The sequence below is a fragment of the Panthera leo genome, chromosome D4 (assembly GCF_018350215.1).
Source record: "Panthera leo isolate Ple1 chromosome D4, P.leo_Ple1_pat1.1, whole genome shotgun sequence".
In the NCBI taxonomy this organism is placed as follows: Eukaryota; Metazoa; Chordata; class Mammalia; order Carnivora; family Felidae; genus Panthera; species Panthera leo.
Window position 1 is genome coordinate 70,016,128 of NC_056691.1, and position 23,988 is coordinate 70,040,115.

The 23,988-nt window shown below is 46.6% G+C and overlaps 1 protein-coding gene across 1 annotated transcript in view; it reads right to left on the reverse strand.

Moving 5' to 3' along the window:
• PTPN3 (protein tyrosine phosphatase non-receptor type 3) overlaps positions 1–23,988 on the reverse strand; it is a 109,666-nt gene that overhangs the window by 73,172 nt on the left and 12,506 nt on the right. The window contains exon 2 of the mRNA XM_042912660.1: positions 4,324–4,478. Coding sequence (XP_042768594.1) covers positions 4,324–4,461 — 138 coding nt within the window. The 5' untranslated portion in view covers positions 4,462–4,478. The remainder of the gene's footprint in view (positions 1–4,323; positions 4,479–23,988) is intronic.

Consider the following 23,988-nt stretch of genomic DNA (forward strand, 5'->3'; position numbering starts at 1 on the left):
AAGTGGAAGCAACTCCTGACATGGGTCTGGGAGGGTGACAGGGCTGAGTACATTAAAAAAATTTTTTTTATTAACTTTTTTAATGTTTTATTTATTTGGGGGGGGGGAGGGGCAGAGAGAGGGGGACGGAGGACCTGAAGCGGGCTCTGCGCTGACAGCAGCGAGCCTGATGCGGGGCTTGAACTCATGAACCGTGAGATTATGACCTGAGCCGAAGTTGGACGCTCAACGGACTGAGCCACCCAGGCGTCCTAAAGAGAAGGCATCTTAAACAGTGTGCCTGGCACAAAGGAACGGGGGTGGGAGACAGCATGGTGCCTCTGGGAAATCGCAAATTCTCCTTCAACAGGCAGACTTCTCAGGAATCCTTTGAACCAAATCATTTGACTTAAGGACACTGAGACTCAGAAATAGACTATAAAGAACAAGCAAAAAGACAGCTCCTTTTTTGACTGCTAGAGAGAAGATCATGCACCTGGAAATTGACCACAGTGATCAGGAAGAGGAGAATTAGGTAGTCATCAGGCCCCCTCCTGCAGCCTCCTCTTTGGTGTGGTCTTATATTGTTTGACCATAGTGTGGGAACATGAGACACACCCATTTCCTGCACACATTCCCCCCTTCCTGCCTGAGGGCCCTGCACCTGCTGCTTCTTTTACCCGGGACCGCTTCCATCACAAGGGAATCAGGACAGTGTGGAAAAGATGGCCCACCCAGTCCACATTATTCCAAAATATGAGATACTGTCCCCCTCAATTAGAAGATACTCTCCTGGTGCATCAAAGACCTTGGTTTCCCTTAATTAAAAAAAATTTTTTTTAAATCTTTCTTTGTTTGAGAGAGACAGAGTGCGAGCAGGGGAAGAACAGAGAGAGAGGGGGAGACACAGAATCCGAAGTAGGCTCCAGGCTCTGAGCTGTCAGCACAGAGCCTGACATAGGGCTCCAACTCACGAACCGTGAGATCATGACCTGAGCTGAAGTCGGACGCTTAACCGACTGAGCCACCCAGGCGCCCCCCCTTGTTAAAATTTTTATAGAATTTTATATTATACTTAATAGGTAAATAACTATCAAACATCCACAATGAGCCAGATATGACATGACATGCACTTTTTATATATGATCTCGAATCTTTGTGGCTATTCACAAAGTCATCACCAGCATCCCCTTTGCCGTGAGCAGAGGTGCTGGGAGGCTCCAGGCCATCAGCTGATGGACGGTCTGCCTGCCTGAGTATGGTGTACTGGCTGCCAAAGGCTACATGTCCCCACAATGTTGCATCTCCCCTCTAGAGTGCAAAACTCACCCATTCTGGTATATTTTTCCCAACTTTCCCAGTTCCCAAAAGGAACCGAAACATAATAAAGGGCACATTTATAAAGAACAAGCCTCCCAGCCCAGTCCCCTACTCCATCAGAGGCCATCTTTGCTATGCCAGGTCACTGTCCGTGACCAGCTTGCTCCCTGGGATGGGCTAAGAACAAGGGATGTATAGGCCAGCTTCCTGATGATGCCTGCTCCTGCCCATAAGGGGGTCTGGGCTCAAGAGTTGGTGCCAACGCTCCCTACAAGTAGAAGATCTAAAGTGACAGGGATTCTAAACTGCCACCAGGCCCTCAGATTCAAGTTCAATGTGAGTCAGCTTTGACCGGACTGCTGGAAGCTTGAGGAAGCAACAATGGCAGCAGCATGATAAGGACAATGGTGTTCGTGTTCATAAGAACATGTTCTAGGATCATCGCTCTGGGCAGGCGCTTTCCTTATCCCTGTTTACAGGGCTCCTCACTCCCCCTTTAAAAAGTTCTGGCCTGGGATTCTCAGACACTGGCTCTTGCTCTCCTTCTCCCTCCTGGGACGGTCTGTCCCTGCCTCCTGTAGTGCCTATTTCTTGTCTCTCAAACCTTTCAACACGGACCCTTGTTCGTACCTTCTGTGTCCTTACTTCCCAGCTGACCTCACCCCGTTTTGCAGCCCCACATCTGCATCCCAGCCTTAACGCTTCCCTTAACCTTCTCACTCGTATATCTGACACCATCTCTATGTAGACGAGTACCAGGCACCTCAAACTCAACACGTCCTTGACAGAACTGGTTATCTCCACCCCCAAGCCTACCCTTCTTACAGCCTTTCCCATCTCTATCGACCCCAACTCCATCTTGCTAGTTTCCCAGGCCGACAACCCTGAGAGTCACCTTGAGGGCCTCTTTCCCATCCCAAATTCCATCTATTAGCAAATCCCACTGGCTCTGCCTTGAAAGTAGTTTCAGACTCGGTTTATTCTTAGCCACCTCCACACTTACCATCCTGTCCAACTCTCCTCGTCCTCCTCTCCCCTGGACTGTTATAATATCCTCTTAGTCCTTGCCTCTCCCCACCCCCCCCAACAGTCTACTATTGACAGGGCATCCAGAGTAACACTTGAGTCACATCATGTAAGGTCTCTGCCCAGACCTACCAATGGTTTCTGCCTCCCTCAGAATAAAACCAGGACCCTCAGGATGACTTATAAGGCTCTACGCAGCACCCACCCCCCCCCAACCCAACACCTATCACCTCTGAGCTCTCTTGCTACTCTCCCCCTTGTTCATTCCACTCCAGACACACTAGCTTCCATACTGCTCTGCAACTACACTGAGTGGGATCCTGCCTCAGGACCTTTGCACTGCTACTTCTTTTACCTGGAATGTACATTCCCTCCAGAGAACAACATAGCTTTTTCCTTCATTTCTTTTAGATGAGGTCTTCTCTGGTCACTTCTATAGAATGACAACCCCACAACTGCCCCGCTCTGGCACTCTCTACCTTCCTCATCCCACTTTATTTTTCTTCTAAATACATACCACCTGACACAGTATACATTTGTTTATGTATACTGTCCATTTCTTCACACTAGACGTAAGCTTTGAAAGGCCACATACTTGGCTGTTTTGTTCACTGCTGTATTCTTTATAACCAGCATGAAGCCTGACACATAGAAGGTGCCCAGTAAACATTTGTTGAATAAACACGTTCTTATCAGAAAGAAGATAAACAGCAAAGGAATAGCTCCCAAACCAACAACAAAGGAGCCAGGCATATACAGTCAATTTAGAGCATCTGGAAGAGGCATACGTGACCCTTTTAGAGAAACTGCCATGCTGTGACTTCCTGAAAACTGCCCTCCCCTCTTGTCTGCTCAGCCATCAAGGTCCATAGTGACCTGGGGTCAGTGGGAGGCAAACTTAGGGGTGGGGTGGAAGACCCAGGGGCCAGTTTTTGTTACCCTTTCAATTTCTGTGGCCTTCTATTACCCCTGGTTGTTCTCTTGTACCCAATCTTCCCTTTCCAACCCTTCTCCTTACACACTGAACTTTCCAGGTTGGCGCAGATGCTGGCAGCCAGTCCAGGACTGGGGTTGACCCCCTTAGGACCTGCCAGAGTATGGGAGAGACAGGCAGAGGTCATGGGCCTAAACGGTGACTGGGGGAGGGCAGGACGGCATGACTACTACAGTTCAAGGATCTCACTGGTGGCCTGACACTGGAGGCCTCGTTTCCAGTCCTGCGTCTGTCATGAGCTTGAGGTGGGAGAAGCCAGGCTCTCCCTGAGCCCTGCCATTTATGAGGCACACATCTTACTACCCTCCAGATTGGACCCATGAACTCATACCATAATAAGCACCTGCTATGTGCCTCGTCCTGGACCGGGCCCAGGGGAGATGACACCATACCTGTCCCCAGGAGCTCACAAGTTAAAGAACATACAACCTAGTAATTATAACGACTATTAACGAAATGTGACATGGGCTCTAATAATGCAGACAGGGCACCATTATGGGAGAACGAGCTCAGGAAGCTGATGAAGATGGCACAGAACAGGTAACATCGAAGTGTCACTCAGTTCGTGTCACCAAGAAGTGGGGGCAAGGCACTCCAGGTGAACAAGAATGTGAGCAAAGTTTTTAGGGTTATTTCCAGGCCAATCTCAACATACAAGATCTGAGACCTCAAGCTTTCATTTAAAAACAGTTCTGAGGGGCGCCTGGGTGGCTCAGTTGGTTAAGCGGCCGACTTCGGCTCGGGTCACGATCTCGCGGTCCGTGAGTTCGAGCCCCGCGTCGGGCTCTGTGCTGACAGCTCAGAGCCTGGAGCCTGCTTCCGATTCTGTGTCTCCCTCTCTCTGCCCCTCCCCCGTTCATGCTCTGTCTCTCTCTGTCTCAAAAATAAATAAACGTTAAAAAAAAATTTAAAAATAAAAAGTTTTGATATCTTGGTTTATAAAATGAAGAAACATTATGTCTTAATAGCATTAATTCAGAAAAGATTAAATTTGGAGACCTTACATTGGCTTTAAAAGTCTGTACCAAGCCATCTAAAAAGCGGATGCTGCAGATGACTTCAGATCGAGTTTTCTCTTTGGGTAATTCTGAGGTGCGTATGTTATTAATTCTTCCACCCAATGCACGTAACCGGGAGGTCATAACTGTCGTTGAATAACCTGTAACAGAAAGTACACTTGTTAGCTCTCTGACATGAAAATTACCTGCTACGTGTGGATGCACCTCACAGTCCACCTATCCCGTGTCTGCTTTGATCCTCATAAAACTGAAGACCTCGGACAAATGAGAGCCAGATAACAGACCGTGTTTCCATTCGACTTCTAAGCGGCTCTAAGCAAAATGTATTGCTCCGTTATAACATGTTAACAGAATTATATGGCTTATTTGTGTGTTTTATCTCCCTGGTCTAAATCTAATTTATATTTCCCAGGCTTTTAATTTTTTATGTTTAACTTTTTGTATATATTTGTGAACTCTACTATTTTTTTTTTTAAGGAACTAAATGTCATGTAAAAATGATTTAAAATATTAAGATACTTATTGGTCAATTAAACTACATTAAGTAACTTACAGTCATTAAAAGACACCATTTAGGGGCACCTGGGTGGCTCAGTTGGTTGGGTGTCCGACTTTGGCTCAGGTCATGATCTCAGGGCTCAGGAATTCAAGCCCTACGTCGGGCTCTGTGCTGACAGCTCAGAGCCTGGAGCCCGCTTTGGATTCTGTGTCTCCCTCTCTCTCTCTGCCCCCTCCCCCGCTCATGCTATTTCTCTCCCTCAAAAATAAATAAACATTTTTTTAGAGCTCCTGTAAATCAGTAAGAGAAAAAAACAAGCAATCTGGCAGAAAATGGGAACCACGTTAGTTGTCAAAGAAATGCAAATTAAAACCACAAAGTAATGGTACCACATACCCACCAGAATGGCTACAATGAAATCTAACAAAACCAAGTGCTGGCCAGGGTATGTAGCAACCGGAACTTTCAGGCACTGCTGGTAAGAATGAAAATTAGCGCAACTATTTTGGAAAACGGTTTGGCAGAAGCTACTAGCACTGAACATATGCATATTCTGTGACATAATTCCACTCCTAGGCATATTCCCAACAGAAAAATGTGGATTTACCCACTAAAAGACATGCATGAGAATTTTTATAATAGCCCCAAACTGGAAAAGACTCAAATGCCCATCAACAGAGGGAAATTGTGGTATAGTCATACCATGCTTAACTGTACAGCAAAGGAAGTAAGTGAACCACTGTGATGTGAAACACAAGTGAATTCTTCCGTTATGTTGAGCAAAAGCAGCCAGATACAACAGATTACCAACAACATGAATCCATTTGCATAAAGTTCAGAAACAGGCAAAACTGATCAACGCTAACAGAACACAGAAGCGTGGTCACCCCTGTGGGAAGTGACCAGGGTGGGGGATGGGGGGTGGACAGGAAACTTCTGGCATGCTTATAATATTCTGTTGATCTGGGTACTGATCCTGGTGTGCACGCTTTGTGAGGCTTCATCAAGCTCTACACTTATTTGTGTACTTGTCTGTATACTGCAATATCAAGTTCACGTAAAATAATACAGGGAGGAAGAGGGAGTTAGTTTAAAATCTGACTCTCTATTCAGGGAACGGCAAGGAAAGAGGTCTTTCTAGTGAATGCAACTGTAGGGCAGTAGACTAAAAAAAGACTGAGGAAGTGTGCAGTGAGCACACGGTCACATCACGCAGGCAGGAAAGCCAAGGGTCTAGGCCAGCTCCTCAGCTTAGGGAACGGAGGAGGTGTAAATCTGACGAGGTTGGAGGCAAGAACAGATAAAGGTGAAGGACTTAAGGGCAATTTAGTGTTCTTTTTTGTTAATTCTCTGCAAACTTTCCAAGATGAGCTGGGCCTTTGCATGAGCTATTCCCTCTGCCTAGAAAGTTCTTTCTGTTCCTCTTCAGTCCTCAGTGCCCAGCACAAGCATCACTTCCTCAGCAAAGCCTTCCCTGGTGTCCATAACTACTATTTGTGTTAGAGGCTCTCCTGTGTGGTGCTCAGGACAATGCGACAGTTACAGCTGGTGACGTATTTAACACTGGCCTCTGCCACCAGAAGCTAAGCTTCACAAGGGTAGGGACCAGGTCTGGTTTTACTCACCGCATCTCCCAACACCTACCCAGCTCTGGGAGGCAGCCAAGAAATAGTTGAACAACAACTCAATGAGTAAAAGGAAAAATGAAATGAAAAATGAAGCCAAGACTAGCACCTGGAAAAACAGTGCTACCTGATAAGACAAACTTGGGTTGTGGGAGCAGGAAGGAGGATGGAACGAAGGTGGGGACATCCCCTAGACCAGGGTTCCCCACACTGTAAGGTGCACACAACAGGGGCAACCTAGAATGCAAGGGGGGCTGAGGGGGGCCCGGGAGTCTGCAATTCTCAGTCTCCCAGGTGACAGAGCCGCTGATCCGGGGTTCACACTGTGAGGAACAAGTCACGGATAACCGGAAAAGCAGCACTAAATGTCAGGCAGGGTCAGAAAGCAAGACTGGGGAATCAGCAGCAAGGAAGGGACTAGCATAAAGCAGACTGGCGCCTGAGAATCAAGCCTCAGGGGACCACTGGAGGCACAGCTTGGCGGCAGGAAGCAGAAACACAAAGTAGGTGAAGGCTCCAGGAGAGAAGGGTGCACTTGGTCCCTCTTCCTACAGTGGGAGCTCCAGACAAACCTCCATTCTTCTGTAGATAGGGACAGGCAGTCTCAAATATTAATAAAACAAATTCCGGGGACCGGCAGTGGGAGAAAAAGTACTCTGTCACTTATAAAATTCCACCCACCCCACCACCTCCACCTTGCCCTTTCCAACGAAAATGTCATCAGAAGCAGGGATGCATTTTCTGAGTAATACCAAGAGTTATCAAAAGACAACAAACGTGTTCCATAATACTTTAACCACTTTGAATTTAAAATGTCAAATTTATTGTTTAGTCCTTGTCTAAGAATTTCAGGTGGGCTAGAATTTTTTTTTTTTTTTTTTTTTTTTTTAAGATACAATAGAATCATTACAAGCATGATTCTAGTGGGAGGTGCACATCAGTATTACCTGGGGAGCTTTAAACAAAAAAAACCAGGCCTGTCCTGGCCACACCCACAGACGGTGATTCAGCAACCTGGGGTGTGACAGAGTGACTTTACCTTTGGGAAGCCCTCACAGAAGGAGGCAGTCAATGGCCAGAGGAGAGAGTTTGCAGGGAACCTCAGGACGTGCTCCAGATGGTCAAACTTAAGAATACAGGTTCCCGGAATCTGAGCCATTCACTGAGGGGGTCACACGGGAAACAGCGGGGTAGTTCCTCAGGGCAGCTAACACTAAGAGCTCATCACACCATGACTCTGGATGGAAAAAACCAAAAGTGATTTCAAACAAGAGCCTCCAAATGTAAGTCAGATGGACAGACGTGCTAAGAGCAGGCACTAATTTTCAAACTGCTCCTGGCCCTCGCAGCTCCGTGCAGCTGGCACAAGCGTGGGTACCGGTGGGACTTATTAACTTGACCATGGTTAACGACATTCCCCAGCATAGTCATGTAGCCAGCGACCCAGAAGAGACACTGCTTTCCTCTGCACATCGATCTCTGCTATATAAAAGGCCTTGAAACCTAACAATGTAACGAACAGGAATTTCACGAAAGTCGCAGATATATTCTCCCCACAATTGTTCCTAAAGTGTACCTTGAGAAGAGCAAGCCTCATGTTGAATAACCACATAATCGAGCCAGGCAGGGTTTTCAGACTGTCTTGAAATTCTCTTAAACAATCCGGTCAAGACAATGGATGCTGACTGACTGCCCAGTTTCCGGAACCACAGCAATTGGGGAACCTGGGGTTTCTACGGCTTCCTTTATAAGCCTCTTCATTCTAAACAAAGCCACAACCTCACCAGGAACACACTGGCCTCCCTAACCACAAGTGGCTACAGCTGCAGCTGATGTATTCTATAATATGGAAGCCTTATTTGCTCTATTTTCAAAATCAAAACCAATCAGTTGTGGCTTCAGTATCTGTTCTGCACAACAGAGGTTCCACTGTGACTATAGATTTTATCAGACTGTACCTGCAAGACATACAGGAAGACTCGACATCTCCCTTAGTGCACAGTGGGGGCCCAGTGCACACCATGAGTGTGAGTTAACACCTGGCGGGACACAGACTAGGTACTCAATAAAAGGCATTGTATTAACAATGCTAAACTTCTTTTGTTTAATATATTTTTTAAATATTTATTTTTGAGAGAGAGAGAGAGTGTGTGTGAGCAGGGGAGGGGAAGAGAGAGAGGGAGACACAAAATCCAAAGCAGGCTCCAGGCTCTGAGCTGTCAGTGGGGCTCCAACTCATGACCCTCGACATCATGACCTGGGCCAGAGTTGGACGCTTAACTGACTGAGTCACCCAGATGCCCAACACTACTGTGCTTCTAATGCCATCAGGTGCTGCCTAGAATCTGGATTTTGTAGCCAACCCCGATTTCAAATGCCTTCTATAAATGTTCTGTTTCTTAAAATTTTATTTCAACAGAGACAGCCTGTGAGGTTAAGAGATAGATAGGTGACATACCTTTGAGCTGCTCTATAAACACAGGTTCCAGAATCAGGGGGCATATTGCGTGGGATGCGGCAATTTGTGGCATGTGGGACACCGGAGCCCTTGTGGGTGGGGTTGGGTGACAAGTCTTCAACCACTATCCTTTCTGGGCTCCCTGTCTGCCCTGGAGCTGGGGACAGGGAAGAGGTGATGCTTTATTTCCTAAGGGTCTACATGCTGACCCAGGGAACTCTGTTCTTTTACAAGCACGTGAACCACAGACAGAAGGGAGAGGACTATACTCTTCTCCATTAGAGAAAGTCAGAAAGAACTCCATTTTGGTCATTTTATTTTTTTAAGTTTATTTATTTTGAGAGAGAGAGCAAGACAGGGGCAGAGAGAGAGGGAGAGAGAGAGAGAATCCCAATTAGGCTCCACACTGTCAGCACACAGCCCGACACGGGGTTCGAGCCCATGAACCGTGAGTTCATGACCTGAGCCGAAATCAAGAGTCCCACCTTTAAATGACTGAGCCACCCAGGTACTCCCATTTTAGTCATTTTAAAAGAAAATGTTGAGGTTATATCACACCCTTGTTTCCCAAAATGAGAACTTAGACCTCTAACTCAAGAGTGCAAGTTTCAGTTAAAAGAAAAAAAAAGCAGTTCTGATTTATTAACACCTAATTTGTGAGTAAACACTACAAATGAACCACAGGTGGCTCAATAAAGGAATCAGCCTGACTAATCATCACGCCGACCTAGGCCAATGCTACCACCTAGTGGCCATCAGAGGAAAACACGGCACCTCCTACCCTATGACTTTCTACTTCCTGGAGAGAAACAGGCACAGCCTTGCTCTCTTTTCTTATCACAGTTCAACTCAAAAAATCTCTCACAGTACAGAAGGCCTTCTTTGTAGCCCAATCCCCTCCTTTTCCCTAATTCTTCTTCCCTAGTGAAGTCAGGAGAGGTTTTTGTGGGGGTGGGAGGTAGGGGTGGGAGGATATTGATGAGCCCCAACAGATGCCTCATTGGCTAGAGAGGGACGTCTCTAACATGGAAAATAAACACTCATGTAAAATCAGCCATGCTAGACAGATGACTCATCAAATACCAATATTGCTTTCTCCACCTTTCCACTGTAAATACATGGCACTCGGGCTTCATTATGGGTTAACCAAGTCTTCAGGGGGCAAATGCCCATCACACATGACTTTACTGCATATGGACAGGAAAACACATACACAGGATAGCTTCTAGCTCTAGGCTGTTTTATGGCCAGGTTTACGTGTTCCTTAAACTTCTCTGAAGTGGGGTATTCCCTTCTAAAGATTTATAAACATCTGGATGGGGATTTATTTATTAAGCTCTAGATTAAGATCGGATCAAACTGTAAGAATGTATGCTTAGTAATTAAGCTGCTAACAAAGAAACAATGATTAAAATGAGACTTTTAAACCAAAGACTTAAATAAAACTTTAATGTGCTTGATTTAATCATCTGGGGAGCTTGTTAAAATAGATTCCTGGCACCACCTACAGAATCTATGGTTTAGTAGGGACCGAAGAAACTGCATTTTAAAAGTTAATTTTTTCCAACTTATAGAAAAGTTGCAAGAAAAACAGAACTCCTATATACCCCCATTGGCCAGGATTTAATTAACTTTCTGTCATATATGCTTTCTCTCCTACACACCCCCACACCTTATGCTTTTAACTGAACACTTGGAAGGTGTAGATATTATGCCCCTTTACCTCTGAATATTTAGCATGTCTCTCAATGACAAGGACATTCCAAGCCACAGTACAATTATTGTACTGGGCAATTTAACACTGATAAAAGCACTTATATAATATACAGCCCATATTAAAGTTTTGCACATTGTTCCAATGATGTCCTTTATTTCTTTCCTCCTGATCCAGGATCCAAACGAGGACCTTGCCATTGCTTTAATTGTCAGACTGAAGTTGCATTTTTAATAAGCATCCCCAGGGGACTCAGACACAGCAGGTCTGAGCACCATGCAGTGGAAAATACTCAACCAGATGATCCCAGGGTTCCTTTCGGTTTTGACTGTATGTGACTACAGCCAAGGGCTTGGTTAGGTCAGCACTCTACGTCAGTTTTCCTACATTACAAATCACTTTGCAGAGCTAAAAGGAGTTTCTGTAGCTTAGCAGCTGTCCCCTTACTTAGTCTGGGGAAGCACTTCCTAAAACATTGTTAAAGTAGCATAGACTTTCCAGTCTATATGTCAGTGCTGGGATTAGCACTGTTGTCATAACAGAGGAAGAAAGCAACACGAAAATAATGTTAGTTCAAAAAGGGTTCTATCACTTGATATTATGTAACCAGATGTCTTGGCTTGTTCACCCAAATTAGTTCACATCTTTCACAGACAGTGATTCCTAACGATTCATAATATCCAAGTTATAAAAAAGGCAGCAGGGTCTTCTGTAATGTGCTTTTGCAGAAATGAGGGGCAGTCAACTACAATCGTGGTAAGGAAGGAAAGAGACAAAAGGAAGAGAGACATGTACATTTTGTGATTAGGCTTTTCAAAAGTTATTAATGAAACTCAGCCCAACCAGATAGTGATTTTAGTTCTCATTTGTAAAATACTCACATATTTTAAAAAAAACACTTCTTAAAAAAATTTTTTTAGTGTTTATTATTTTTGAGAGAGAGAGAGAGACAGAGTGCAAGCAAGGGAGGGGCAGAGAGAGAGAGGGAGACACAGAATCTGAAGCAGGCTCCAGGCTCTGAGCTGCCAGCACAGAGACTGATGTGGGGCTCGAAACCACGGACTGTTGAGATCACGACCTGAGCCGAAGTCGGATGCTTAACCACCCAGGAGCCCCCCCCAAAAACACTACTGTATGTACTATTTTACTTTATTAATTCTAAATTACGTGCATCTGATAAAATTGCAATGGGGCACTTGGGTGGTTCAGGTGGTTGAGTGTCCGAATCTTAGTTTTGGCCCAGGTCATGGGTTCATCTCATGGTTCATGAGTTTGAGCACCTGCATCAGGCTCTGCACTGTCAGCAAGGAGCCTGCTTGGGATTCTCTCTCTCATTCTCTCTCTCTCTCTCTCTCTCTCTCTCTCTCTCTCTCTCTCCCCCTCCCTCCCTCCCTCCCTCCCTCCCCCTCTCTCTCTGCCCTTCCCCCACTCACTGTCTCTCCAAAAAAAATTACCATACAACTGATTACATGAAACTGAATTTTCCTCATGACTATTTTCCGTAAATTTATCAACACTGCTTTCTGGCAATTACTCCTCCCCCCCTTCGTACTTGCCTTTTTAATATCCAAAGTACTACACTGCCTAAATACAAAGATAAATATACGGGCTTCTTTTAAAAACTAGTTTATAATGTAAACAATCACTATACACATTTCTAAATTAGAAAGAAATCTATTAAGGATGGCATTTTCATATTGCTAATTCAGTGTTACAGCCAATGCCCTGATTTTTCAGCACAGAGGCTCAGGACAAATTAATTTTTAAATAGCATTTTTAAAGCTTAACAGCTGTCAATGAAAATAATAATTGCAGCTGACAATGGAAGTATTAGTACATGAGACTGGTTTTTAATTTGGGCATGCAGATATAAAAGTATTTAATATCTTATTTAGAAGAAAAGATGCTTCTGTGAGCACATTTATGAAAGTTTCTAACTCTCGCATTTCACATTATTTGCCACCACATGGGAGAAAAGGCTCATACAAGTCCCTTCAATAGCACAGCTCACCACTCAAATTATCCTGCAATTATTAACCTGAACACTCCAGACGTACAGTCTTGGGATCAAATCATTTGTTCCAAAGCTCCTATAATTTGTTCAGGGAGTGGATCACCAACTAGGGCCCCTAGGAAGCAGGGTGGGGTAATTTGTAGGATTCGTTCTCAGACAGAGACCCGTAATTAGCGCCCTCTTTCTCCTACAACTTCAAAATGCCAAATAGTTTTCTTATTATGGAGTCAGGGTTTATTTATAGGCTCAACACCATGACACTGGCAAAACTAACAAAATAAGAAAGTTACACTTGATACTGGGAGATAACAAGAAGTAGTTTCAGGCTACCTGAAGAGCAAGATGAAGAACTCCGTGGGGGCTGTGGACGGTTTCGGGAAAGAGGTAATGTTGCTATAAAGAGAAGCCAACCTCCTAACGTTCCATGAGCGAAGTTTTCAGGGTGGCGATGAGAAGCTAAGGAACTGAACGCACCAGCTGCCCCTAAGCGATGAGAACACTCACGTTACACTCATTACCCTTGTTGGGTCTATTACATGAAGTCACTGCCCAAACCCCACCTTTTTCTTGAAGCCTCACAGAGGGAAGAAGCACAAATCCTAAGTGCACAGCTCTCAACAGAAGCCTGGCAGAAGCCCCCTCGTGCCCCCATCCAAACAGGACTTCCCCCAGAGGGGACTACTCTTCTAACTTTTAACACCAACTTCATGAGATTTTTTTTTAAAGTCAACTCTACTCCCAACATGGGGTTCAAACTTACGACCCTAAGATCAAGATCTGTGAGCTCTATTGACCGAGCCAGACAGGCTCCCCTCTTCCTGTGATTTTTTAAATTTATTTTTGAGAGAGAGAGAGCGTGTGTGAGCAGGGCGAGTGGCAGAGACAGACAGGGAGACACCAAATCTGAAGCAGGCTCCAGGTTCTGAGCTGTTGGCACAGATCCTGACGTGGGGCTCAAACTCATGGACCGTGATATCATGACCTGAGCTGAAGTCAGACGCTTAACCGACTGAGCCACCCAGGCACCCCATCATGAGATTTTTTTTGAGTTTTTTTTTTTTTTTTTTTAATGTTTAGGAAAGGTTATCACAGTGCAGTGCTAAACTGCACCCCTGCCCCAAATTTCCCAGGACTCTGCTCTCCCAGGGCTGTGAGCAGCACATATGTGGATGCTTCTGGCATCTGTGCAGTATGGGCTGCAGAGAAATGAGAAGCATGGGATGTGGTCTCCCCCCAGGTGAGGCTCTGAACAGTGTCTAGTGAACCTCTCCCGTTAAGATGCCACCTCAGTGGACCCAGAACCTTCAGAGGTCAGCAAGCCTGCCTCCTGGAAGGAACTCCAGGCCTTGGAATGATGGAACCAAACCATGCGGAGGAAAAGGACTCCAGGACTTTCTACAGACAAGCTGTCCCTATATCCTCCCTACAACTGGCCAAAGTCCCACACTGGACTAGGACTATACTGCACAGACCCTCAATCTTGCTTATAATTACTCTTAACCTTTATTACTACTTTGGCAAAGGAGTTCTGGACCATTTACTCAATACTCATTTACTGGGCACCTGCTCTATGTCAGGCCGGATGCATAGAAGTACCTGGAGTTTCAAGATCTAAGGGAGATGAACACCCAGGGTGCCAGAGAAACAGGAGGAGGGGTCCCGACCTGACTGGGGTGGGCAGTGGGACCAGGTCACAAAGGTGTCACAGGGGAACCTTGCAGGATAAAAGGAAGTCAACTAGGTAGAAGGGGCTTCCAACATGGCAGTGCATATGCAAAAGTCAGGAGGGGAAACACATTTTAGGAAATGCAAGGAGAGAGATTTAGCAGGAGTGTCTGGGGCATAACTGGTATCCTAGAGATATCTCAGGGAGAAGATTTGGTGCTTCAAAAATCCAAGCAGCTGTCACACATGATATGGTGTGAGGCTGTAGGAAGGTCAGCAGCAATGGAATCAATCGCATGCGGGTTGGAACCCCAGCTTAACCACTTAGTAGCTGCGTGAACTTAGCAATCACTCACCCTTTTCCTTACCTACAAAAGGGGGAGGGGGATTTTCTATGCTTTTCAAGGTTTTAAGCACTGAGTATGTCTGAAACTAACGGGCACCTAGCAGGGTCCAATCAATGGTACTTATGACTACTGTCTTTAGGCTGGTCTGTTTAGACCCCAAGGGTTCAAATGGGTGAAGGACAAAAGAAACAGATTTCTCTTTAACAGAAGGAAGAGCTTTTGAATAGTCAAGGCTGCACAAATATGAGAGGGACTGCATCAGGAGAGAGGGAGTTCCCTGTCACTAGAGGTGATCAAGCAGAGAAGGCGGATAAGACCTTTGGTGAGAAGGTCGCAGAGGGCAGACCAGCCCTGGAGGAGGTGGGATGGGTGTACCCTGAGCACCCATGACCAAGACTCTATTATGACTTGTTTCAATAGTGCCAAGGTTAAGTCTCTGTACATGTAAGTCCACTCAAAGCAAGCACTGTTCAAAATGAGATTCCTTATACACAGACTTCTCACGGGAAAGAATTCTAAACGGGTACTTCAGTCTTGAAAAAAACTAGAATGACCCCATCACTGAAACAGGGGATAAAAGAATACGAATGGACCAAAAGCAATACATAAAAGCTCAAAGTATAGATAGCAGAGTATGTTTTATATTGAGCTATTTCCACCTAAAATTAAGCTACCAGTCTCTTTCCATTCTCCCTCTGGATAGTTCCATGAGGCCCCAAACAGACTGGAAAACAGGATGGAATAAATCTACTCTACAGGGCCATGAATCAAGTTGCATAAACTTTACAAAAATACTGTGCTAATATTTGCCCTCGGGGCACAGACACGCCCATTTGGGTGTAAGTCCATGGTATTTCTATGTTGGGTTCCAGCCCCCACCCCTTTACAGCCAAAAGCAGCAGAAGCCTTCAGAAAAGAAAACAGCTAAAGTCACTTTGAAAGGTTTGAGATGTGCTAATCGCAACTCATCCCAGCCAAGAAGCTGGGATCTCACAACAGGACCATCCTGCCAGCTTTGTTCCTGCCAAGGAGTCTGAAGCCAGTGGCAGCCTGGCCAGAGAAACCCAATCCTCACCACCAGCAGCCCTCGCCATGATTTTATCTCAAGGAAACACAGAAAAATATCCTCCAACCCTGAAACCCTGACCCCCCGCTGAAAGCATCACCCTATTTGTCACTAATCAGCCAAGGAACCTGGGAAGCCACTGCTCTATTTTTTTCTTTACTTTTCACTGGTTTTCTTTCATCCATTTCCTAGTTTAGAGCCTTTGGAAGGCTCCTTCCAGCTTTAAAATCCCCTTCCTGGGGCACCTGGGTGGCTCAGTTGGTTGAGCGTCCTACTTTGGCTCAGGTCATGATCTCACAGTTTGTGGGTTCGAGCCCTGCATCAGGCTCTGTGTTGACTGCTTGCTCAGATCCTGGAGCCTGCTTCAGATTCTGTGTCTCCTTCTCTTTCTGCCCCTCCCCCACTCACACTCTCACTCTGTTTCTCAAAAATAAATAAATGTAAAAAAAAAAAAAAAAAAAATTTAAAACCCCCTGCCTGTAAGGTTTTAACCCGGGGGGCCATCTCTGGGTATATTAGGTATAGCAACCCAGCCTCTCTAGAAAACAAGATAAAATGTATTCTCATGTATGCTAGTCAGACTTCCAGGACTTTCTGACTTGGTGAGATGGAGTCAGAAGATTTATGAGAGGGAACTGCACTGACTCTAAAAAGACTTAGAAAGGCATGCCAAAATGCTAGTCAGCAAATAATGTATCTTGTTGCTGCCATTGTTACATTTGCTTGTAGTGAGGTCTTCCACATGCTAGGAGCGGGGAATACAGAAATACAATCCATTCTCAGCTTTTAAGGAGTGCAGGGAAAGAGTAACACCAATGCCTGGGGGCTCCTGGTGGCTGGGCCCATTGGAAGCCTGAAGGAACGTCAGATCTGAGTTCCAGTCTCTGCCCTACCACTCCCAACACGACAGGACATTGGTCAAATGAACTCTGTAAGTCTGGTTTCTGCACAAGTAAATACTTCTGAGGAGCAGGGCCCTCCTGCCCGGCTCACAGCAAACACTCACCAGCAGCTGCTAGGAGCTCTGATGCGCCCATTCTCCCACCTTACTCCTAGTCCCTGGGCCACTGCCACCCCCGGGCTTCCTGTCCTGGGGAACAGCCAAGGGTCCTCAGGGGCTTCAGAGGTTTCTAAATACTCTTGCACCCATTGCTTCTGACTCCATTCACTCTGACTGAGGCTGGCAGGCAGCATTCCTGTTCCAATTTACAGGCTGGTAGATTAGACTCCAAGAGCCATGCTGGAGTCACACAGTTGGCCTCCAAATGGGGCGATGACCCCCAGCTCAGTGCCGGGCATCACATACCTCCTGCCCGCTGAGTCCACTGGCCCACATGACTGGGAAGGAAGATGAATTACAGGTGATTCACTGGAGGGAAAAAGGCCCCACTTAATCACTACTGTCTCTGTAATTTCCTGACTAAAGGTATGTTCTTACCTTTTGAGATAATCTTTGTAAACACTTCCCACAGCTCACATGTTGGTAGATTTCCTCTTAAGGAGGAAATGGTCCAGAAAACCTACCCCCCCCCCCCCCGCCCCGGCCCCCCACACACCATTTAATTCTGCAATATCAGAAACCTGAGTAATGACTTGGGTATTTATTACCATATTCCCTCCGTTCTAAGATGACACAATTGAATTAACAGGTGTTTCGAAAAAAATGTAAAGAAAAATTTAAAGTACCCTCGGACGGCCCAGGTCGTGCTGATTAGAGGAAAGTTAAAATGTGGCACACATCTCTCAGAGTTGAGGACGCGTAGTAAATGACTTCCTCTCGTTTTTGGCAAAAGGTGTGGGCTGGAGTGCATGCGCATGACATCTGAAGGCACCTCCAGGTCTACAGGCAGTCACCCCGGGTTAATTATTAGCAGTGGGAGAACAGGAGTACGTCACCTCATTTCTTGACCCTCAGTTTGGCCTGGGGCTTCTCTGACCCTGTGACCACTGGCTCTCCTTCCAGGGGGATCCTGAGAGTGGCACACCAGCCCCAGAGCTGGCCAGTCCCCCCCTCCACTGCACCTGCCTTCTGGAATCCCAGGAGTTGGAGGACTCATGATGGAGGCCCAGGTTCACTGCAGCCCTCAGAAGGCTGGGCTTCTCTAGTTGAGCTCAACTAGACCTTTTGTCCCTCACCCTGGTGGGGGGGGGGGGGGGGGACTCTAAGCCAAGGATCTCCTGGGACAGCCATGGGGTGGGGCACCTGAGGTGTGGCAGGGGATAGCCACGCGGCATCTAAACCTTGTTGTTCTTACAGCGAGCTGTGGGAGGTACACGGGCAGTGCAGAATCTAACTCCACGGCTGCGAGAGACACATTGGCTCCAATCACCCGAAGGTAGCTAGCCCTGGAGGGGAAGGAGAGGGCAGGAAGGCAGAGGAGTGGCCACGCACGGTGCGCTCTGATCCACGCACATCAGATACAACGAGCCGACCGGCAGTGTCGTCTTGATTGGGAGCATTTATTTTTTTTCCAAGTTGTACTCATTCCTCCTATCCCACCGTGAGACATTTGTCCACGTAACTCAAACAATTCACCGGCAGTTTTTGTTGTTATAGTTTACAACATTTCACCTGGTGAAATCATACCGTGTGGCCGGGTGTCCGGATGATTTCTAGTGGGTAGGGGCTCCAACTTCCGAAAGAACCCATTGTGAACATAAAAAGGGAAGAAGGAGCAAGGGACCAAGGGCTTTCACAAGCGTCAGGGAAACGGGGGCCCAGGGGAGCCTTGCTTTAGGGCCAAAGCACCAGAGGTGTGTGGCCACAAGGGGACCGGAAGTGGCTAGGATCCCCACCCCACGCCTCCTGGAGGAAAACGGCCAAACAGATGAGCAGGTAATTGATGAGAATTTGGGCAAAATCACCAGATTTTCTCTTTTCGGTCCTTTCTACCAGACAATCTTGTTTTTATTTTTATTTAAAAAAAAAATTTTTTTTTAACGTTTATTTATTTTTGAGACCGAGAGAGACAGAGCATGAATGGGGGAGGGGCAGAGAGAGAGGGAGACACAGAATCGGGAGCAGGCTCCAGGCTCTGAGCCGTCAGCCCAGAGCCCGACCCGGGGCTCGAACTCACGGACCGCGAGATCGTGACCTGAGCCAAAGTCGGCCGCTTAACCGACTGAGCCACCCAGGCGCCCCTACCAGACAATCTTTTTATACTTGGGAAGGATAGAATTAAAGGGGACGGGATGCATCTCCTATGACCTGCACTCCACACCTGTCACCTCATTTGACTTTGACGTCAAAAGAGATCGAGGCTAAAGGCAGCAAGGATGGTGCGTGAGTGACCCGGGGAGAAGGGAAATCAAACCCAGTGGCTCCTGGCAGTCATGCTCTTCCCAAATCTCACACTGTTTCTCTAGGTCTTTCTTGTGGTAGAACAAATAGAACATAAAACTTGCCATTTTAAAGCATACAGTTCAGTGGCGTTAGATTCACAATGTTGTGCAACCATCACCCCTCTTTCCAAAACTTTTTTGTCACTCCAAACAAACTCTGTACCCATTAAGCAATAACTCGTTATTCCTTTCCTCCCCCCCCAATCTTTGGCAACCTCGACTTTGTCTCTGTGAATTCACCTATCCTAGGTATTTCATATAAGTGGAATCAGACAACATTTGTCCTTTTGTGTCTGGCTTATTCACTTAGCATAATGGCTTCAAGGGTCATCCATATCGTACTGTGTCAGAATGCCATTCTTTTTTTACTATTAAAATTTTTTTTTAAGGTTTATTCATTTTTCAGAGACAGAGAGAGACAGAGCGTGAGTAGGGAAGGGGCAGAGGGAGAGAGGGAGACACAGAATCGGAAGCAGGCTGCAGGCTCTGAGCTGTCAGCACAGAGCCCGATGCGGGGCTCGAACTCATGAACCACGAGACCATGACCTAAGCTGAAGTCGGACTCTTAACCCACTGAGTCACCCAGGAGCCCCAGAATGCCATTCCTTTTTAAGGCTGAATAACATGCCGTCGCACAGAGACACCACATTTTGTCCATCTATTTGTCTGTTGGATGCTTGGGCTGTTTCCCATTTGGCTATTGTGAATAGTGCCACAATTAACATCTCTGTACAAGCATTTATTTGAGCCTGTTTTCAATTCTTTTGGGTATATACCTAGGAATGGAATTGCTGGGACATGGCAATTCTATGTTTAGCTTTTTGAGAATACGAGACTTTTCTACGGAGGCTGCACCATTTTACATTACCATCGACAATGGAAGGGGTTCCAATTTCTCTACCACTGCACCCATACTTTTTATCCTTTTTTGATTATAGCCATCTCAGCAGGTGTGAAGTGACAGCTCACTGCGGTTTTGATTTGCAATTCCCTGATGACTAACGATGTTGAGCATCTTTTCATGTGCTTATTAGCCGCTTGTAGATCTTCAGAGACATGTCTATTCAAGTCCTCTGCCCATATTTTTAATTGGGTTATCTTAATTTGGGTTGTTGAGTTATAGTTCTTCTTCCTGAATAAACCCTTACCAGACATAGGATTTCCAAGTATTTTCTCCTAATCTGTAGGTTGTCTTTTCTTTCTTGATAATGTCCTTTGATGTACAAAAGTTTTTAATTTTGAGAGAGAGAGAGAGAGAGAGAGAACAAGCAGGGGAGGGCGGCGAGAGAGAGGCACAGAGCCCCATGAGGGGTTTGGACTCACAAAAAGGGAGATAATGACCTGAGCTGAAACCAAGAGTCAGACGCTTAACCAACTGAGCCACCCAGGTGCCCCCAAAATTTTTAATTTTGATGAAATACAATTTATTTACTTTTCTTCGTGCTTTCTTATCATAACCAAGAGCCCGTTGTTAAACCCAAGGTCATGAAGATTTACTCTTCCCTCCACCCACACCCCCCCCCCTCCCCCCCCCCCCCGTGAATTTTATGACTTTGGCTCTTATATTTAGGTCACTGATCCATTTTGAGTTAATTTTTGTATATGGTGTGAGTCAGGGGTTGCCCTGGCCTTTTTTTTTTTTTTTCTTAATTTATTTTGAAAGAGAGTGAGAGAGAGAGAGAGAAAGAGGTTCCATGCAAGCACAGGAGAGGAACAGAGAGAGACAGGGGGAGAGAGAGAATCCCAAGCAGGCTCCATGCTGCACAGAGCGTGACCTGGGGATCGATCCCACAAACTGTGAGATTGTGACCCCGAGCTAAAATCAAGAGCCAGATGCTTAACCAACTGGGCCACCTAGGCATCCCTGCCCTGGCTTTTCTGACCAGAGTCCCTCCCCACCATGATCCTCTGGCAGAGCTAGCTAGCACTGATGCACTAGACCATGAACTTCATGAAGCAGAACTAGGTCTCCTAAAAATCACCACTGTGGTGCAGGCAGCCTCATGCCTGGTACTCACTGGGTGCTCGAAAACTGCATGATGGACGGATGGATGACTGAAAACGGGTAAGGTATGGGGGGCCAGCTCCACCCCACTTGCTTACCACCACTGCAAGCACCCACAGCTGGCTGAGCAACTTGCTTGTAACAAATACATGACAGGCCAAACTTATTAAGAGCTAACTATCTATCAACAATTTCACTTACTCCAATCAGTAAACTGAAAATGACCCAAGATCTAACTAGTGCGCTTAACTGAGTCCCAGCCCCGGAAAGTTCATCATTTCCTTGCCAATCTCCTAGCTCAAGTCCCTCATTACACACATGAGAAGACCCAAGAGCCACCCAAGGCCGTGACTTCCCAAAGCCTGGGTTTCAACTCTCAGAGTTTTCCCCCACCGAACACAGGCCTCAGTGATCACCCACTATGTAGATAAGCAACCAAAAGGTAGGAGGGGAGTCTGAATTACTTCAAGTGGCAGCAACGGCCCCTGTGAACGGGGCCTCCCAAAGAAAAAATGAACCCTGAGGCCCAAATGTCCTGATGCTCTGAGGACCATCTCCTGCCCTCCTCGCACAGCACCTCACTGCTCTCACTCCGCCCCCCCCCCACCCGTTCCCAGGTTATGCCAAGCCCGTTCCCGCTGCTGAGGGTTTGCTCCCTCAGACATCCTCCACCCAGCTCTCCCCACGCGTCTGCTCAAACGTTACCTATCAGCGAGGTCTTCCTGTCACTCTTTATCTCCCTTACTCTGTATTTCTCCCTACCATTTATTACCGTCGGACTTAATACATATTAGTTGTCTCTTCCCAATTCCCACATCCCTGACTCCTGGTGGAACGGTAGTTCCTTAAAAGGCAGGGACGTTTACACCTCCCCACATGAGGCACTCAATAGGTACTCAATAGATATCCGTGGAATGCACGAGGAGAGGGGAAGACGGGGAACACCATTCTCAGCGTTTACCACACCGCCAAGCATTACAGAGGGAAAGCGCAAACTCACGGTTAGCATGACTGGACCCTGCAGCCACAGAGGCCCCCAAGTTTACTTCTGGACCCACAGGCTGTCCCTGCTTACTGGGGCAGGCAGGGCTGGGACGCTGTGTGTGATCAAACACTCCCACACATCCCAGTCAAGCCAGAGATGCTGGCAGCTGTTCCTCTGCTGACCTGGCCACGGAAAATGGAGTCTTTCCCCACAGGCGCTTAATAAATGCTTGTGAACTGCACGCAGGAACGAATGAACAAACAACTAATGTACACAGGGCTTACACCTGCACTTTCAGAAGGCTGTGTCAGCGATAAGAACAGATCATCCCAACAATGCTGGGAGGCGGTCTAATTCCTTTTCTAGGAACCCACTGTCAAGATACAACCAGGCACGAAACAAAGTCATTTGCAGAGATTGTCCTCCGAGCAATACTTCACACTGAGAATTGCAACCAAAAAAACCTAATTTCCAACTGTAGAGGGCCCGGTTAAATAAATCACTAAATCAGAATAGTAAGTAAAAAAGGCTGGTTATGAAACTGTATCTACAGTGAACACCACTATTTAAGGTAATTAATTATAAAGGAACTCAAGACCACAAATACAATTGGTAGTTTCTTCCTATCCTTTCAACCTTTCTGTATTTCCTAAATTATAATGAGCAATAATGAATTTGAAGAAAATCAAACTGAAAAAAGTTAAAAAAAAAAAAAAGTGCTGTCACCTCATATTGTATTGGCCCCCAGGGTGTGTAACTACTTAAACCTCTGGCCACCTCCTCTCCAGTTTCCGCGTTCACCTCACCCTGCTTCTTCCTCTTCCTCTGGCCACAACCCCACTGCGGCCGGGGAGGGGGGGCACCCAGCACTTGGGCCTTGGGAGCCACACCTGCAACCACTGCCCCCCATCCCGCTCCAGGGCTGAGCTGCCCCACCCAACATCCTCCAGGCCCACAGACCCCAGGCTTGCTCCTTCACTTCCCATCTCTGCGGCTCCGAGCAAGTTACTGAACCTCTCTCACTGAGATGCCATTTCCAAATCAGGAAACTGAGGCTGACCTCAACTCATGGGAGCCTCCGAAGGCCCAGGGAACTAATGGACCCCCACCTTACAGGGCACAGGGAGCTGCGTGCTGTGGCCCTGCCTTGTGTTGAGTCTCAATCTGTTGGCTCTACTCAGGCTCATGAAGCTGCAATTCTTTATCCTCTACCTGCCTAAGTCTGGGCACCTGTGCTCTCCTGAAGGAAAAACAAGCAGGTGTGCTCTTGGCTCTCAGATCAACACAACGGTTGCTTGGCTGAAATTCCTATCCCCTGGTCGAATCTTCCGCTCCTTTAGAGATACACAGTCCCACTCTCCCTGAGAGCTGGTGCCCAAATCCCCAGCAGCTGCCCTCCGGAGGCCACACGCTGTCTTCAAAAGACATTCCCGGCATTTTACTTAAGATCCTGATGCCTCCTTAAACCATCTTCCCTCCTCCACACCAACAATCTCCCACCACCCCAGCTCAGTGCTTGCTTCTCCTGCTCTTTCAGTCACAGGGATTTACATGTTTTTGTTTTTCCTTCGTGAACATTCTGCATTCATCCCTAATGCCCGAGGCATCTCATGAGCCCCACCTGCGGCCAGGCTCTAAGGCCGGTGCTGGGGCTCAGGTGAGTAAGAGGCTGTCTCGGGTTCGTGCTCTCTGGAACTCATCAGCTGCTCAGAGAGAGAAATGCATGAATAATCAAATAATCGCCTTCCAGCGTGGTTCGTGCTAGAAGACAGCTGTGTGCCACTGGCTGCTGGGTGGGGCCTTGTCTAGGCTGTGACCACAGCCCAGCCTGGGACGAAAAATGCTTCTAAGGGGATTCTTGCGGCAAAGCCAGACCTTGAAGGGTGAAGTATCAAACAACAAAATCAAATCACTCAATACTTATCTCAAA